The sequence below is a fragment of the Zosterops lateralis genome (genome assembly GCF_965231275.1).
Source record: "Zosterops lateralis genome assembly, chromosome: 11".
Classification (NCBI taxonomy): domain Eukaryota; kingdom Metazoa; phylum Chordata; class Aves; order Passeriformes; family Zosteropidae; genus Zosterops; species Zosterops lateralis.
Window position 1 is genome coordinate 21893250 of NC_139771.1, and position 19114 is coordinate 21912363.

The 19114-nt window shown below is 51.2% G+C and overlaps 1 protein-coding gene across 1 annotated transcript in view; it reads right to left on the reverse strand.

Annotated features, from left to right (window-relative positions):
• The window catches only part of PLXND1 (plexin D1), a gene marked incomplete at its 5' end in the record, with an annotated part of 64771 nt that overhangs the window by 17887 nt on the left and 27770 nt on the right, over positions 1 to 19114 (reverse strand). Inside the window, 15 exons of the mRNA XM_083869164.1 lie at positions 1413 to 1611; positions 1981 to 2111; positions 2648 to 2755; positions 3919 to 4031; positions 4670 to 4777; positions 5760 to 5874; positions 7813 to 7962; positions 8846 to 9121; positions 9260 to 9350; positions 11244 to 11411; positions 11731 to 11870; positions 14931 to 15030; positions 15131 to 15282; positions 15784 to 15947; positions 18338 to 18431. Of these exons, the coding sequence (XP_083725290.1) occupies positions 1413 to 1611; positions 1981 to 2111; positions 2648 to 2755; positions 3919 to 4031; positions 4670 to 4777; positions 5760 to 5874; positions 7813 to 7962; positions 8846 to 9121; positions 9260 to 9350; positions 11244 to 11411; positions 11731 to 11870; positions 14931 to 15030; positions 15131 to 15282; positions 15784 to 15947; positions 18338 to 18431 (2109 nt within the window). The remainder of the gene's footprint in view (positions 1 to 1412; positions 1612 to 1980; positions 2112 to 2647; positions 2756 to 3918; positions 4032 to 4669; positions 4778 to 5759; positions 5875 to 7812; positions 7963 to 8845; positions 9122 to 9259; positions 9351 to 11243; positions 11412 to 11730; positions 11871 to 14930; positions 15031 to 15130; positions 15283 to 15783; positions 15948 to 18337; positions 18432 to 19114) is intronic.

Below are 19114 nucleotides of genomic sequence, written 5' to 3' on the forward strand. Positions count from 1 at the left end.
CCTCACAGTCCTGCTCCCACCACACCCCATTGTCATCCTCCTCTGTGGCCATGAGCAGGGGAAGCCAGTTCACAGCTCACAGCACTGCCTGGCCCTGGGGATGGCCACAGCCCCCAGGGATGGCCATAGCCCCCCCCAGCCCCAGAGCAGCCTGCAGGAGTGAGCAGCTCCCACCCAGTGCTGCATGTGGAGCTCCTTGCCTTTAGTGAGCCGTGTAATGTGCTCATGGCCCACGTGATAAGGCTCCACTTTCCTCTTTCTCTTTTTTCCCTGAGAAAGCCTTCTTGCACAATGTCCATTTTTAGCACAAGCTGGAGCTGGATCAGACGCCTCACATGTGGTCTCCCCTCCTCAAAAGGGAAAATCAGCACTTTTTTTTCCTCCAATGGTTAAACTACAGGAACGAAATCTGAAGATTAAAAAAATTTTACTGATTTCCTCTTTTCTGTACTTGCAGGCTGGATAGCTGGGCTACATTGGCACAGCCATCCTCATCCACTCCTGTAACTCTTATTAGACTGGCTGTGTTGGCTAAAACATAAGATTAGGAACTACAAAATGACTGGCTTTAGGACAAAAAGTGATCATCTGGGATCAGAAGACATCACAATATGTACGAAGACAATATAGAATCACGTCTGTGGATGTAGAAAACACTTTGGGAAAAGAGATTTTTTCAAAGGCTTTTTCAAGGCTCTTCCCGTGGGTATAATGGGGTATCCTCCAATTAACTGCTGTGGAATCAATTAAGTTATTGCTCAATTCTTCTGGGGAATTCCAAACAGAACTGGCAAACGTTGGAGATAAAGCACTGAGCAGATGGACTGCTGATGGCTCTGAGATGCCAAACATATTCCTGCTCATTACCAAGAGAAGACCATCAGCCTTCTGGGACAGACACTCCACCTCTCCTGCTCAGATTTGTGCAGAACCACGAGGATGCCTCTGCAGAAGAGGCCCCACACACCAAAGGGCACTGATACAGATCAGCCCTGCCCTGGTGCCCCCAGCCCTTCTGAGCATTGTGGCTCCCCAGACAGACACACTGACTGCTCAGCAGGGCTGTGCCAGCTGCTCACAGAAATAACACATAACCAGGTGGTTCCCAAAGCCTCCAGCCATTCTGGTTATTTCTCAGCTCCCCTATGGCTCTTCTCAGGCATATTGAAAACACTGATCCGTGCTCTGGCCATGAAGACTGAGCTCACCCAAGCCCTGAGCAGAAGTGGAGAAGCAACTGAACTTCAGGTTGCCCTCCTACACCTGAATCATTCAATACATCAGTTTGCCAAGTGTTAGTGACCATTTGAGGGGCACTGCTAGCAAGTGTCAGGCCCTAGGCTGTCCCTGCACCCCTCATCCCTGCTGCACACAGACCCTGCACCCACTGCAGCAGGGGCTGTTTCTCTTACTCTAAGATAGCTGTACATGCAGATGGACATCCAGTTGGTGAGCATCTTCTCCACCACAGATTCTGTTCTCCTCAGCATAAGCTTGGGGTTTTTGGAAGCTGAAGCATCTATTAGATCCACCAAGAGGTCCTTCATGATGCTGGTGTAATACTCCAGTTTCCCATGCAATGCAATAGTAAGCAGGGAGGCCAAGTTACACCTGAAACACAGAATGGTACAGGACTCAAACCCAAATCCAACGAGACTGAACAGCTGACTGGCACTAAAAGACCCAACACACAAAGGCAGACTTTCAGACAATTATCATGACCCTTCTTAATGGTTTTAGAAGCTCCAACCCTCATTCAGTGCTGCAGGATCTCAGGTCAGCTTGCACATTCTTACTGGTAAGCCAAATGAGTGAGTGCTTTTCAGGGTTTATGGTCATCCATTTCTAGCAGAAATATGTAGGCAAGTGTGACTCAACTGTCCACTGAAACACACAGCCCCAGACACTGGCTGGATTGCTTTGGGTTAGGAATGAATTGGCCTCCTCCAGCTGCCAAGTCTTTGGTTCTGAAGCTCATACCTGTCTCTGACAGCAAAGTCCTTCTGTTGCTCGAGAGCGTGGACAAACACAATGAGGAAGTGCTTGTTGTTGAGTAAGGTGGAGAACAGAGAAATTCCTTCTTCCATGTTGGGTCTGCAGTTCTCAGGGATCTGAAGAAAAATTTAGAAAGCAGACTAAGAAAACCCTGCTTGTTGTTTTCCTTCACATTTTATCCCTCTTTATGGCAGGGATGCCCCTCCTGAGCACAGAGATACTAAGCAGAAGAGATCCTCCTCCCTCTGCCTGACACAGCCAGCAGCTTTGCTGGCAAGGAACACACAGCTGGGTGACAGTGGCCACTCCACTCTGTTCAGCATTCCTGAGGATACCTGGAGCACTGTGGCTGGTTTGGGGACCCACTACGAAACAGATGGAGCAAGTGCAGCTGAGGGCTGACAAAACAATTAGTGGGTGTACAAGGAGAGGTGAAGAGGGCTGGGTTTGGTCAGCTTTCAGAAATTCTAGAGGGAGACCTTACTGTAGCCTCAGGGTTACAGAGCCCAGAAGGATCCCAGGCCAAAGCTTCTTCATGCAAGAGCAGATTCACAGATCTGCCTTCTTCACCCAGCCAAAGCTGACCTAGTGCTGGTCTGTGTTAATGGTTAGCAACACCCAAAAGCATTTGTTCTGTTAGTGGGTTACTCACCTTCCACTCCCCCACCAGGAGTGGATGTGTTTCCTGGACCTGGGAGCCCCCCTGTGAGCTGAGCTGCTGGGATGGCAGGATGTAGCACTCCTCGTAGAGAGAGGAACACTGGAACCAAGCACAGTGTTAGGGGAGGGTCCCTGTGTGCTGTCACCAGGGAAATAAGATGGGGAGGCATGTCATTGGGACTAAAGCCACCCATTCCAAAGACATGCACGGGGCTGGCTCGTGGAGCCTTGGAACACTTTGCAAGAGCCTCCTGAATGAGAAAACACCACAAGGATGGGGGGAGGCAGACGTCTGCACAGACACAAGGCTGTTAGGGCAGGGAGACTGCAAATAGAGTAATGTGACAGCTAGAAAACTCCCAGAAGAGAAAGCTTTACAGAAGACTATATCAAAATAGAGGAGTTCTGGGTGTTTCAACATATGTAACTTTTAAAACAGATGGGGAAAAAATGTTTAAATTCCAACATTCATACACCAGCCTGAATCTTAAAGCCTCTAGTGTGCAGAGATATGGAGACTGCATAGCTGAAAAACCTGAGTAATAGCTACTAATGAAACACTCTGCAGTCATAAATCATCATCTCAGTCCTCAGCAGTGACACACCAGTGCCTCGGGGGTGAAATACAGCCGGAGTGAAGGGCGCACAGCCACAGCGCGGAGCAGCCGGTGACAGCAGTGACGGCACCAGCACGTCTGCTGCAGCTCTGGGGAAGGGCTCCAGGCAGACAGATTGGGACTGGCTGCCCAAGGGACATCTCACTGGGAGCAACACACACCCAGCCTTGGGCAGGGAGGAGGGACAGAGACATCCAAAGAACTCCTGAGGACTGGCTAAGCTGCTGGGAATTCTTGGGGGCACCTGCATGGGACAAAAAGCCCTTCTCCCTCACTGCCAATTCACCCTTCGGCCTCTGCTGAATGGAGTGAGGTGACACTGGAGCCCTTGAGGAGGAGACCCCAGCACTCTGCTTTTGTGAGAGCTCTTTCAGAGGAGGTGTGCAATGGCCCCAAACAGGCAAGCCAGAGCGACTCCTGGGACAGCTGCCCCCAGCTTCTGTCATGTGTGAGCAAGCCAGATCTTGTATGACACCCCAGGAGGTGTAGCTCCACTTTTGATGATAATTAAGGCTGAAATATGTGACAAGTAAATATATAACAGTGGAATGATTTTGTGATACTGTAAAAGCCCTTTAGTAGAGCCCTAAACTGGTTGGGACATATCTGGGAGCAATGAGATGCCCGTGACACGCTGTTTCCTTACTTTGGGGAAGAATGTCCTGGTGACAAAGTGCTTGTACTCCAGGAAGGGGATCCCCTGGCTGCGGTTTAGCTCCTTGGTCAGGTCTGTCATGTCTGTCTGCAGCTCTGCAAAACCTTACACAAAGAGACCCACAGATGGTGAGAGCCCAGTCCTCCACCAGCCGAGACAGGCTGGCACTGGAAGCACAGCACGTCCCATCTCTGCCTCCTCATGCTGTGCCCTTGTAGGGGCTGAAACTGTGTTTTCTCTGAGCAGCACATTCCCATCGGGGTTTAACCACCAGACTACACCTTGCCCCAAGCACTGACAGAACATTCTCTGCCCCAGGAGCCCCAGCCCCCCAGGAAAGGACATCAGCTGATGTGAAGGGACCATGGACTGCGGGATGGTGGATCCAACACCTGGAACAGTTCTCCCATTGCTCTATGAGGAGTGTGCTGCAGTTTCTGTTGCACCCAAGAATCAAGCACACTGAAGGTTAGTGTGACCTTCAAGTAACCCTCTGACACAGCCAAGGGCCATTAACCCCAGGGCAGAGAGGCTGGTGGCACTGGAGATCAGTGGCTTGCCCAAGCCAGGCAGCAGGACTCCCAGTGACTGAGCCTCATTCTCAAACCCAGTCAAAGCTCACAGGAAATCACAGAAATTCTCCTACAAACACTTCTATACAGCACAAGGTGAATTGCTTCAAGCCTGCCAACCTGACATCCTGCTCCCAGCCGTGGTTCCTGAGGACCAGGCAGTGACTTACCTTTGCGGATCTCCTCCCGGATCTGTGACTCCATCTCCTCCATCTGGAGCAGGGTTTTCTGCCAGTAGCGCTCAGCTCTGCGGCTCTTTGTGCAGAACACAAAGAGAGCTGGAAAAGAGGAAGAGCATAAGCCCTTTGGACCTGGGCTCAGGAGCAGCTGCAGCTGGGATCAGAGCAGTTCTCTCTGACATGAGTGCAGAAAGCTAAACCCAGGGCTGGTTTCACACCTACCACCAGACCGGTATCTGCTCAGGCAGTTGTCGATTATCTGTAAATAAGTAAAACCAGCTGGAATTTAATGATCATGCTGTAACTGTCATCTTCAATTTAGGTCTGGGCTGTCTGTATTCAGCTTAACTGGATATTAATGTGTTCCAGCTGATTAATGAATACACGATTGAGGATGTTTACCACCTGCATTACAGTGTTCATATGTGACAGTCTTCCTATGCCTCCAGAAATATGTTTCTAATGATGGGTGGTGCATCTAGTAAATAGGGTGCACTAGAGCCTTTATTAAAAATAAATTAAATCCTTACTATAACACCCTTATTTGCTGTGAACTGGCAGGTTTCTTGCTGCACAGTCATTCTGGGCACGTGATGAGCAGGTACCCTAGTCTGAGAACAAAGGTGTGCAGCACGGCTTCCAGCCAGGTACACACACCAATGTGCCTGCTTCATATTTGCAGCTAAAGATGCTGCTCTGCTCTTCCTACTCAGCCAGGCACCTGCCACTGGCTTGTTTCTGATGACAGGATCTTGGCCTAAGAGCAAGACCTTGCCTGTGATCAAGATCAGTTTCTCACATCCTTCTTTATTTTGTATTATAGTAACTAATAAGTATTTGGGGGAAAAGATAAGTTTATAAATATCACAGGTTGAAGTAACAGAGTTGAGCTGTGGATTCAGCCAGGAAAAGCTCTGTGCTGCAGGGAGCTGGGGTCCTGTACTAGCTGTGTGCCACACCTGCTGCACTCAGAATAGCTTCAGGTACTGCACAACTGCAGCACTCAGAGTCACCTTCACACCTCCACACGCAGAGAAAAAAAACCTTGGACAGCCTGGAAACACATCATTCTTTCCCTTACCCACGACAGAGAGGACCAGCAGGATACTGCAGATAACGATGGAGACAATGATGGCTGTTTCTCCTCCCCCAAGGTGCAGCATGGCAATGGTGTAGTTGAACTTTCCAACCTGGATCTGAGGAAGGAGAAGGAGGGAGGAAAAGCAGGAGCTGAGCAGGGCTGGGACTCAGGGCAGCACTCAGCAGACCTTCACCCCAGGACTCACTGAGTGTGCTGGCACAAGTTCCCAGGCTCCGTGGGAGAGAGGCCGGGCTGTGCCTTTCCCTGCTGGAGCCCGGGCACTCTGTGTGTCTCCAGGGAGCCCAATTCCCTTCCTGTGCTCTGGGGGATGCCAAGGCCACACCCAGCAGGCTGTGATGCTGCAGTGGTGCCCATCCAAGGGGCCACCACAGGGCTTTGGTTGCAGAACTGCAGACCCCATGGCCCACTGTACCTGCTGCAGAAGAGACAGCCCTTGGCTCCTGTGCTGCTCTGACTAGAAAATCACTTCCACTAATCATCAGCTTCTTTATGGCTCTGAACAGCCTTTGGAGCCCTGCTGCACTCGCCTTTCTCAAAATCAGAACAGCTGCCACCCAGAAGAAGTAGGGTTAAGAAACTTTAAAGTCCTTGAAATACAAATAAACTAAGGGAATAAAAATAAATGAGACCATAGACGAGTAATGGTCTTGTGGCTAAAGCAGTGAAAGGGGTGTCAGAAGGTGCTGGCTCTGATCCCAGCCCATACTTCTTGTGACAACAAGCACAAACCACTAGAGCCCAGTCCTTGGGTCTCCTGATCTCCAGAAGGAAAGAGGCCAGCACACATCACAGGCTGTAAAGTTACTGGATGCCGATTACAAACAGCTCTTTGGGCCTTGAGATGAAAGAATTCCACAGCATCATCTGATGGGGAAAACTCATGACCACACAAGGCTTTCGCTTCTGGAAATGTGAGTTTCACTTCTCCCAAGGAACGAGAAGTGAGAGAAATTTGATTTAAAAACTTTAAATGAGATAGGGAAGAGCTCCGGCAATCTTATGGTTTTGATTAATCTTTTGATTAATCAAAATTAATCTTTGATTTCCTGCGTCATGGAACACCTCTGGGAAAGGTGCCCACTGGAGTAAAATTCCAGCAGCTCTCAGCCACTGGACCAAAGCAGGATGTTCTCACCACCTCCACCACCAGATACAGAGCTCCATCCTGAGGGAAATACAGCCCCACTCTGGGAGCAGTGGTGAGGGCATGGCTGCTGCCAGTGGAAGGCTCCAGACACTGAGAGCTCTGGTCTCTACCCTGGCACACTGTCCAAGAGCCATTGTGCTGGGCAGAGACAGGAGCCACAGCACTGCAAGAGCACCTGGGCAGGTTCACTCAGCAGCCTCACAACCACATGCCCAGCCTCAGGATCTCCACCTTTTCCCTCTGAAATGCTGCAGTGAGGCAGCTCCTCAATGTGTTCTGAGTCTTTTTTACCCCCATCAGCCTTTTGCAGAGAAAAAAAATCCCACGGCTGCTGTTTAATTCAATGTTTAAACTGTTTGGTCATGAATAAAGATGGCCCTGAAGGTCTTGTCAAGTCTCTCTTGTTTAGCTGGACATCTCTACTCAACACTCAGTGTGACCTAGGCAAGGCCCCTGCCCTGTGTCACCAAAGCCATTTCTCATGTGTGATAAGGCAGTGGCCACTCGTGGAATGGCCAGCAGGTGAGGGCCCCAACCACATCTGTAGGTTTAGTAAGGGTGCACAGGTATGAATATAAGCAGATTAATTAGCTGCACTTTCATTGCTGGTGCACTCTGAACTGCCTTTTGATATTTAGGGCTGGGTGTCACTCTCCTGCTTCCTGGGGACTTGCCCTGATTTGTTACTGTCACACCAAGACCAGCCAACTCAAAAATTCCATTTTTTCCCCACAAAGGGATTCCCCTGTTTCTCAGTTCTTACAAAAAATTTTTTTTAAAAAAATTACCCTGTTTAAAATTCATGTTAAAATGACTCAAGAAATTCCATTACTTCTGCATTTCCATATTTCCAGTTTGCAACAGAATTTCATACACCACACTCACCGTCACCGGCAGCTGCCTCTCCGAGGAGCTCAGGGACTCGTTGATGGAGCAGTGGATGACTTTGTCTGAAACAATCTGGATCTCACACGAGATCAGGCCGATTTTCACCTGGTACTCATTGCTCTCCAAGCCCAGGCTGTCAGGCTCTTTCTAAAGACAGAAATAAAATCAGGATGTCAGGCTGCAGCACAGGAGTTGGAATTGCAATCGATCTTCCTGCTTTACTTTCCATATTCCCTGCTGTTTTGCAGACCTGGGAAGACTCTTCCTCACCAAGGACTTTTTTCCAGCACTCCACAGGAAAGCCAAAACTGGGCCATTCCCCATTTTCCTGTTTCCCATTCTGCACTCAGCATGGGGCATTAGGATGAACAAGCCCCTCATGGAACCTGGAAAAATCTGCTTTTGATCGGGCCTGCTGTGCATGGAAGATAAGGATGTAAGCGCCCATCTGGGAGCGGGGAAGGATGTACAACGGAGGGGACAGCCAGGGGATGCGCCTGCAAAGCCTGAGAAAGGGGGAGCACATTTCTGGAGCACGTTGCTAACAATTAGGATATCCTGCAGCAAACAATGGCCTTTGAATTACTATTCCTCCAGGCCACTCAGCTTCTGCACCTCAACTTCCTTGTGAGCTGAGCTGAATCCAGCAGCCAAAAGAGAAAAATGAATGGTCTGTTTCTACAGGAATAAACACCTATTGTCAGGTTCTTCTGCAGCACCTGCCTGGTTTCGGGCCAGGGCATTGTAATTATTTTCCACATGTCCAGTATTTAATTTAGACCCCTCCTACAACCCCCTCCCCAGGCAGCTCTCTGGCATTATGCCTCAGAAGGCATCCCCAGATCAGGCTGCATCTCCTGGGGCGGAGAGATGCAGAAGCTGCAAGCCAAAATCACCTGCTCCTGCCTCTCCATTTCCCATCCATCCCCTTCTCTCTCCTGTGTCTGTGGACAGCCCCTGTGCTGGTATTGAGGACTGTGGAGGTGGCAGCACCCAGAGCAAAGCAGAGCTGTAACGAACACGCTCTTACGTGTATGACCAGAGTCAAGGGCTCGCCAGGATGGTGCTTGATCCACTTCTCCTTCTTGGCTGTGGAGAACTGGGGGTCGGCGTAGTATCCCAGGCTGAATTTGCTGATGTGCAGGGCCTCCTCGGGGTACATCTCCTCGTCCAGGGCCGAGCGCTCGTCGGTGTAGAGGTGCCCGTTGAGGTAGAAATCCACAGGGGCAGGTTTGCTCCCCACAGTGACGTTGGAGGCGGCTGGGGAGGGGCAGGTGATGGCGGTGTCAGTGTGAACCCTACAGCGCTGAAAGCAGGAGGGTGAGCACGTCAGAGCCCAGCACCATGAGTGCTCCCAGCCCACCCGTGGCCCAAGGCCCCAGCTCCACCCCTTTGGCTGCAGGCACACAGCCCTGCTCCATCACCAGCCCTACCAGACACCCACCGTGTGCTCTCTGCCGATGCCACGGACAGCCATGGACACGTTCTGCACCAGCCCAAAACCTCGTCCCTCCAGGGTGATGATCCTGCCCCCGCTGTCAGAAGGGAAGAAAGAGAGGGTGACTGCAGTGGACAGTGCAGCAGTGGGATGTGATGGCTGCATCTTCCTCCTGCCATTTTCTCAGAGACGTTTCCAAGCTGCCTGAGCAGAAAATGTGACCCAGCAGCCAAAGTCTTTTTCCTACTTAGAGCAGAGATCCACACAGCTACCACAATATCAGGGAAGAAAGGAAGGAGGAGTAGATGCTCTGATGGAGAGGGGGGAGCCTCTTCCAGCATCAGTGAGCTGTCCCCCTTACTCCCACTGCCCAGAAGAGCAGCCTCTGCCTGCCAGGGTGTGCAGCAGGCATTCTGGCCACTGGCCATGGCAGTGACCTGTAATGGCCAGGAGACACCCCCTGCCCCTGCCCCTGTACCCGTCCCAGACACTGCCCCTGCCCTGCAGCAACCCACAGAGAACTGTGAGACTTGGAGAGGGAAACGTCCCTCATCCTGCATCTTCCAGGAACTTCCAAGTTAGATCAAAATGTGAAAGTTGCTGTGTTCTAGATCTGCCTAAGGGGGAATGAAACACATGGGACTCTCACTGTGCAGTCAGCTAACAAGCAGCCCCAATGTGCACAAGGCAGAGCAATGGCTGGAGAACCATCACCACTCATCTGCACCCTGGGTCAACCTTCCCCCATATCACATTTGACTTGTTTGGAGTATTTCCAGGGAACAGGCAAGACTCACAAGTCCTGTTATCTGCAGAGCACTCCAGGCACAGTGACACTGGGCACGAGGCCCCAGGGCTCTCTAAAGCCTGGGGATATCATGAAGTTATGATGCAAGTTTCTAACTAGGAGCTTGTCACATCTGCAGACTAGTGTACAGCTTTTGCATTGGTTTAGATTTTGGTTATATGGATTATTTTATCAATATGGTAAGAAATCAGATCCAGCTAAATTTTTACACAAGTTACTGGTACCTCATGGTCAACAGCTCAGCAATGTGCTGAAGCACTCAGACTGCACGAGCCATGCCAGAGGCTGGAGACAGCCTGCAGTTACCATCCCTGCTCTCTGAAATTTGGGAACTGCTCTAAGTACCAAGCAAGCAGACTAAGGTGACGACTGAGAAATAGCCCAGTGGTTTCCTTTGTGACCACGGGCAGGACATTCTTCCCTTGTCTCTTTTTGGACACTGTTCTTGCCACTCAGCCGTTGGAAGCCTGCAAGGGGCTGTGCCTAGCTGAGTCACGGCTCTGCCTTCCCCCTAACATTCCCACAGCCTGCAGCCTTGGCATTGTGCTTGGGAACAGAGAGGCAGCTTTGTTCCAAGTGGATCAGACCACCAGAGCCTGCTCATGCTTGCCCCTGGGCATGCTGCTTTCAGTGATGTCCTGCCGGCACAGCCACTGGCCTTCCAGATTTCCTAGTCAGCCCTGGGTTTTTCAGACTCCAGAGGTGAGGAGGGTGGTATTTTCACCACAGTATCCAAGGAATCCACAGAGATGTGAAACTAAAAGCAACACACTTTAAAAATTAAATACTGTGACCTCAGGGAATGTTAAAATCCAAAATTACAAATCTCATCTTATCCTCCAGCAGTTTTACTGCCAAGAAAAATCCTCAGGGTCTCACAGAGCCCCCACCTGGGCCTCCCCAAAGCACTCACCAGGTGTGCACAGTATAGTTACCAAAGCTGACATTTTTCCACTCCTAAATGCATCATAACAAGCTGTTGACAGTCCTGGTGTGTGAGACTTCTTCTACTCCTGTGCTGGGGTTACCCTGTAGCACCCCAAGAGCAAGCTCAGCACCCTCTACACCCACCCAGCTCAGGGCTGGGAAGCCCCTTCTCCTGGCAGGACCCTCTCCCAACCCTCTCCCACCTGGGACTGACCCTCCCCTCCAGGGGCTGTCTCAGCTAGGGCAGGATCTTACCTGATCTGGCTCTTTTTGGGGTTGATGTCTGATATAACCGGGTTCTTCTCGTACTTGAAGGTGATGTTGTGGCTGGCACAGGACTTGTTCTCAAACTGCACACAGATGGGCACAGCGGCGGTGAGCTCCGCGGCGGGCATGGTGCAGGTGATGCTGCTGTCGCTGCGGCTGCAGGGGGGGGACACCAGGATGAGCTGTACAGAGCCACAGGCTGGGTCTGGCCTGAACACCCACTGACAGAGGACAAGGAGCTTCCAGGCACACGCCAACTACCTGTTCCTCCAGGCCTGCTAACAGGCAGTTCTCAGCTCACACCATCCCAGCTCCCGGGCCGATTCCCCGTGCAGACAGAGGATGCCAGGCCAGCATGCAGTGGTGCCCCCATCAAAACCCTCGCTCTGTCTGACTTCTTGGAAAACAATACCAACCTTCCTAATGCTTTGGCTCTCATCACTACCCCAGGGCCAGCCCCCAGCCCTGTCCCCACCTGAGGTCCGTGCACTGCTTGGAGGAGTTGATGAGGACACGGATCTCTGAGCCGACATCCAGCCTGCTGCCTCTGATGGTCACTCTTGTTCCTCCTGCCTTCGGGCCATTTGGAGGAGCTATGGACTGCACCACGGGAAGCTAAAAACAAAGGGGAAATCTGTTTTCTAGCCTGGTAAATCTGCAGCTGGATATTCCACACTGTACATGGGAATTGATTCAGAATTTTGAGGTAAGTGTCCAGCACTGTGAGGCTTGAACAGCAGCACAGTAAAAGCTTTTGCTGGCAAGGTTTCAGAACAAGAGAAGTGGTACAAACACTAAGGAGTAAGATCATGTAAAACCTCTGTGACTCTCAGTGGTCCCTAAGTACTGGCTGTAAATTAAACATGGGGCCAAATGGGAGCCCAGGATCCCACCGTTCCCTTCAGATTTCCAGCAGGAGGTCCAGAGCCAGCGACAGCACAAGGTCCTTCAATAAAAGAAAATTTTTCACTCATTCTGTCCCTCACCATCTCAGCCCTTCCAGATCCATGTCCTCCTAAATGCAAGGATAATGTTAAAGCCTTACTGGATGATGGCCTTGAGATTGGTAAAATGGCTACCTGGGTTTAGATAATTGAATATCAGACCCCTGCTAAGGAAGCTTCAAATATGCATCTCTTGAGGCAACAGGAACTGAGGGGGAAGTTACTTTGCCTCTTGCCATTTGCAGCAGAAATTAGCGTGTATGTTATCTGTGTTTGCAGCCCCTGGAAATCTTCCTGAGATTCATGAGCTGGAGGCTTTGATAACTCACGTGGCGCTGAGCCCTCTTGTCTGCTCACAGACACCCCAGGAGAGGCTGCTGGCAACATCCCTGCTCCATTTCAGCAGGACAACCAGGGCAGAGCAAACCGTGTTCTCGACACCCTTTGACAGGGCACTGGTGACTCCCTCTCAGTCCCACAGGGGCTGGCCCTGCTCACCCCCAGCCCAGCTCATCCCTCGCTCATGCAGAGCAGACCCTTGAGCAGACCCAGAGCTTGGGCTGTGGAGTGCAGGCTGAGTTCATGCCTTGCCTGGCAGCCTCTGGATTAACATCTACCCTTGCCCTTGTCCTACACTGAGATGGATTCACTCCTCTACAGCCATTTTTCCTCTGTCTGTTCTGACCATCACCCATTTCCACCGTATCTGTTTTGCTAATTTTTATTTCTCTGGGTGTCTGCAGGCAGCTGTCTCCTGCCCTTGGCCCCCAACCCACATATTCATAAGTGCAGCTACAGCATCAGCAGAGAGGATTATTCCTGTTCCCCAAAGCCCTTCCCCTCAGCCAGAGCCAGGGGCTGCTGCTCTTGGTGCACTGCCAGCACCAATCACCTCCATCCCAGCTCTGGCAAATCCAGCTCATCCACAGCCTGCTATAATGTCCTGAAGAAGCCTCTCCCTCCTCCTCAAGACAATTACAGCTGAATTCTATCTCTTCTAGGCATGTATAATGGGGACTTTGAAAGATGTAGCACACAAACAATATCTGGTATTTCATGAAGTACCTTCTTTGGAAGGGCAGTTCTAAAGTCCTTTAAACTTTTCCAGGCAAATTCTACAGTGCCCAAGCTCAGGTCTCACCAAGACCAGCCTTGCATGGTGCAGGCTACTCCATTTACATGCCATCAGATGTGAGAGGACAACCAAGAAAACCAAGTGTTGCTTGGTCTGCAAATGGTGTGAAAGCTACTTTTAGTGTGGCACACCTCCATCATGCAGTGTCCCTCCCCAGCACACGTGCACAAGGCAAGGCACTCCCTCATATCTGCTGCAAGCTTTGCTAAGACAAACAAGACAGACAAACAGAGATGGACAGAGAGACAGCAGCTTTCCACTGTGCCACCCAAGCAGGAACAGCTCCTCTCCCATCCCAGGGAGGAACCTGCTCCCTAAGCTTGCCCAGGAGCTGCCATGGACCCAGGCTGAGGTCAGGGACTGGCTTTGTTCAGCATTAGTACTTCCACAGGTGTTTCCTGAGAGGCTTTTCCTTGCATGCTAAGAGCTGGTGAAGGAGCTGCCCAGCCCTGTTCCGTTCTCGGGCCCCTCTCCCAGCACTGGGGGATGTGTCAGCTCAGCACACACATCCTGAGGATCCCCCAACCAAGGGACCAGTGACAGTCCACTGGCACCTTAATCCACTCCCAACTGCTGGATATGGGGCCCTTGGGATGTGAACCTGGACACCTGGAAACTGTGGAAATAGGATACAAAAACTGCTGCTGAGCCTGGCCTGGCAGTGCCATCACCTCACCAGCCTCTCCAGTGTCAGGCCTGGTTCTGCTGGGGTGTGTCAAGCCTGTGCTGGCTGCATGCTGTGAACTCCCTGAACTAAACACCAATCTGTCATTGGCTACAGCTGGGGCAATCATACTCCATGATCTGCCCCAAATTTCTCACAATGGCCACCAGGAATCAAAGTGTTTTCTGGGGCTCCAAGTCTCCTCCCAGGCCAGCAACTTGCAGCACAGGCTGTCCTGCCCCAGCTGAAGCTGCAGTGGAGGCAGAAAGGCTCCAAGGGCTCCACGTGCCCTCAGCACCCACCCAGCATGGCTGTCCATGAATACTGTCCAAGAACAAGGTTCATGTAGGGAAGAGAAAAAGTGCATGGATTTCTCTCAGGTTTATAGAGATGAAAGCTATCTTTGTGAGACAGCACAGCACAAAGTTAAAAAGGACTTTTCATTGCACAATGACATGAGGTTAGTTTCAGTCTAATCCCTACACATTATTTCATGCAAAAACTAACACAATCTCTGCAGCAAAAATGTCAGTTCTAAATAATGTGAGTTAATGGAATGTAACTTACACAGCTCAAAGGGGCTTCACAAGTCTCAAAAAATCCTCACAGGTTGTAACAGCACTTCAGCAAAAGAGGTAGATGAAAACTGAGCTCCTTTTTATAGCAGGAGAGTAGTCAGTAGGGCTGGGATGAGACAGACCCCTGCAGGAGCTGGGTCTGGGAGCGTGGCTGTGCTGCCAGGATCCTGCTGCAGTCCTGCCACACCCCACACAGGTAACCACAGGTGAGGGGACACTCAGCACCTCCTCAAGGACCCCAACATGTAGTTGTAGATCCTGTTTCTCAACCAGCTGGGAAGGCATGGGGAGCTGCACACTTACTCTAAGGGGCACAGGAATCACCAAAGGAACACTGAGGAGACAGGCACTCACCACGTAGGAGAACCGTTCCCTGGACCTCCCTTCCCGGCTCACGTTCACCGTCACCACATCCGAAAATTCCTCCGGAGCCTCCCCGGTCTGGCACACGACCCTGTGGGCAGATGGGGCAGGTGGCAGCAGGGCCGGGGGCAGCAGGGACAGGGAGGGACATGGTGGGGTGACAGTCCCTCCTCCCCAGGTCCCCCACTCACGTCTCAGAGACGACGTATCTGTGGGGCAGCGGGGCGCAGGGCACGGTCCCCACGCGCACGGCGCCCACCACGTCGCTGAAGCGGCGGCCCAGGTTCCTCCCGCGGATGGTCAGCAGTGTGCCCCCCTCCAGGGGCCCTCGCAGAGGCTCGATCTGCAGCACCAAGGGGCAGGTCATAAACTCAGAGCAGCACAGGATCCCAGAACGGTTTGGGTTGGAAGAGACCTCAAAGATCAATGCCCATGCCATTGGCACAGACACCTTCCACTAGACCAGGTCTGGGGAGAACCAGGAGCTTCTGGCCTTCACCCCTGAGCCAGTCCTGGTGCCTGTGAGAGGACAGGGTACTGGCCATGATTGTGCTGCTGTTGTTTTTCCCACTAACATGATGAAGACTAGATCCTGTCACTAGCAAGATGTCCTTGGCACCAGGTGACTCGACAGCATAGGAAGTCAGTGAATAATCCAGTGTGGGTCTTGATCCCATCCTGTGCCAGGGACAAGGTGCAGATCCTCCTCTGCTCCAGGCAGGACAGTGCAGCCAGTCCCAGCCCTTGGCACCACCCACCACACCACTCCACACCACCCTACATGACACCACACCAATCTACACCACGCTGTGAGCACCCCCCCCATGCTGCCTTTGGGTCTTACCTTCCGAATCTCAGGAGGTGGGCAGGCCTCAGAGACCTGTGGAGGCTCGGTCTGCAGCCTGCAGCTGGAGCTGCTCTCGCTCCAGAGGCAGCGGTGCCCCAGGTCCTCCCTCCCCAGGCACTGGGAGCAGTCGGCGCTGCCGGTCGCACAGTTGTACACCTCCACTGCACCACCAGAGACAACAGACAACATGAGCTACAGGCCCGAGGCTCTCACAGCTTTGCTTAGCCTGAGGCACTCAAACACACATGGCCCACTGCTCCCACCACCTGCCAGCTACGTCAATCCCAGAAATCCAGTGGATGAGCAGAGCAGTCTGCACGTACAGTGAGATGAGGCAGCACTTGGCTGCCATCCTGCAGTTTTCCCAGAGGGGCTGGGCACTTCTTTGCACTACAGTATAGTTTAGCACTTTCTTTTCCTTTTTCTCCCCCTTGAAAAACAAGCAACACCCAAACTTGGAATCTTTTGTCAATGTATACTAAATGTTTCCGAGTCTCAGCATCCACATAGGAAGCTGCTTGGCAAAGTTGGCTGCATCCTGCCAGGAAACCAATCACATTGCTTCCACCTTGACAAAAATGGGGTGTTTTATACAGTGCTTACAGTTCTTTCCTTCCCCCTGTGACCACAGACCCCTTTCAATGACTTCTCCCTTCAGATCTGCTCAGCTTTCATACATTTTTCTTATACTGCCTTCACATCTCCGTTAGCTGGTGCCCTGGGTTACATTTCCTCTCCAGCCTCAAGACTTCTGCCACTGGAGTGTGGATATCCACAGAGCTAGCAGTCAGAAATGCTCAGGAAACACGGCTTTCACACCCTTTTTCCCCACAGGAGACTTTGCAGGAGAACATAAAATACAGAAACTAACACATTTGGTGCTTCTGCTCACAGGAGCATCCTAAGGCACTTCATGAGCAACTAATGAGTCCCTCAGCCTCAATGCTCTGCTGTGCTAATGAAACTTCATCAGCACCAACACTCTGCCTGTACTGTGCTGACAAAACATCACTGGTATTGAGGGTCTCGCCTATTCTCCACAAAAAAAAAAAAAAACAAACCAAAAAAAAAAACCCAACAACTTATTCCATGTCCTCTGCAGTCCTCCCCAGGGAGTTACACTGGGTGGTTTTCCAACCAATAGCAGAGTATTCCTGTATTCCTTCAATGGACTGTCAAAACAGCGTGTACAATAAAAAGCTAATAAATATTGAAATTATAAACACTAACATCAGTGATTTCATTGAAGACATTATAAAAGATGCCCATGTTTGTCTGGCAGATCTCTGATGCAAGGCAGTCTCTCTGATGTGACTCACACCAGTCTGGGCGAGGAGAGGAGGAGCCAGAGCAGCCGAACAGTCCCGTGGGAACTCCAAATATTCTGGCCAGTTCCGATGGATGCAAACATGGCCTATGTAAACGAGCTCCTTCTCCATGCAGGAGGAGGGGAATTCCACCACGCTTTTTCTGCTGTGGTTCCTGCTCCCAGCACCACCCACACAGAGAACTGAGTCTTGTACACAGCCAAAACCCAATGTCCCACCCCCCTCCTCAGGGTTACCACTGTATTGCAAAATTACACCCTCTTCTTCCTGCAGAGAAACCACATCTCATGCTTGCCCATGCTGGTATTTCCAAGTATTTTCACTCTGCAAGATAATCCTCCTCCATTCATGGGGATTTGTCATGGGGAAACCTTTCTATCCTGGTCACTGGTTGCTGGTGCTCGTGTCTTTCTCCCTGTCACAGCTACTCTCCAAAGGAAAGTTCTCTTTGGGCTCTCCCTTCTCCTCTGCACCTCAGACAAATCAGCCCCTTCCACCACAGCAGCTGAGAGACAAAGGACTTGGGAATGCTCTCCAGGCAGAGCCCTTGGCAAGGGGCACCACCAAACCCCGGGCACACAGAGTGTGGCAGCTGCTGTGCCAGCCCCGCTCTGTGGCTGATCCTGCCCGGGTACCTTGTCTGAGACTGACTCATTTCCAGTCTGACTGCCTGCCTTCCTCACTTTGCTGATGTAGCAAGGGCTTTTTTGGGAATCCAGCCACTCTTTGCAGAGACAGAGAACAGGCCAGGGGTGAAATGTGCTTACACATTTTATTCCTTCTCAGCAGAGGAAGGAAAAAGAAGGACTCAATTTTCACAGCATGTGGAACCTTGATGCCATGCTCCTGTGAGAGCTGAGGGAAGAGCCCTGTCCCATCCCTTCTCTCCCTGGAGGAACTCCTCTCCAGCCCACATCCCTGCTGTGACTGAGAGCACCAGGTACCCTGTGCCATGCACCACTGGCAGGTGAGACCTGCCTGCACTTCTGGGCAGGGCTTGACTTTGGCTGGCTATAGCAGGGATGTCCTGAGTGCCACTCTGGGCTCACTTTCAGGGGGGCTGACTCTGGGTAAATATGCTTTCTGCATGTGCCTGAGAGAAGGAACTGCACTGTGCCCACTGGAGCCATGGCCTCTCTCCTGCAGCCATCAACTCTGCCCAGGTTTGAAAGCCATTGAAGCCAGCCAGATGAGAGGAGCATAAAAATATTTTCAACTCAGACCTGTCATCATCTCCGGACTGTCGATAAATCTGTCTGGTTTGTCCTTCAGCTGGAGGTTCACTGGGAAGTGATGGCTTTTTTCTGACGTGTGGAGCTGCACACAAAAAACAAACAAAAACTTACAAAATTTAGTAAAATAGGAGGTTACACACACACACACACACTACATGGAGTGACCTTTTTTATGAGGCTTTTTTGACCACTGCTCCTCCAGACAGAAGGGTCTTATCTTTAGCAGAAAAAGTGGGACAGCTGTTTTGTTTTAATCATTTTGCTGAAGTCCCAGTAAAGGGCACCAGGACACAGTGCATATCATGGTGAGCACAGAGCCCTGGGTTGCTGCTATTTTTAGCAGAAATGGACAGGAAAACGAGCAGCCTGGCCTGCCTGCACATTCTCAGTGCAGGGCTGTGATACAGGTGACGTGATGGGAAAGTGCTCTTCTCCACCCTCCACTTGAAATATTCCTACTGGTGAGAGCCCAAATGTTTGCTGCATTTTGCAGGTGATGTTTGCTCTCCAATAACCACACACTGCTTTCCAGTGACCATCACAGCATTTTCTCAGGTCAATTTATTGTTCAAAATGAAAGTTACAGAAACAGCAACCGTGAAATTTTTTACCTGAGCTGAACTCTTCCCATTGAGAAATGTAAACAAGCAGCTCTTTCCCAAGACCCAGGGGAGCAGGGGCCAAAGGCACTGCAGATCCCCACGGAGCTGGGAGCACAGAATGGTGACATGTGTGTGCCCATCCAGCATCAGCACACACAGAGAG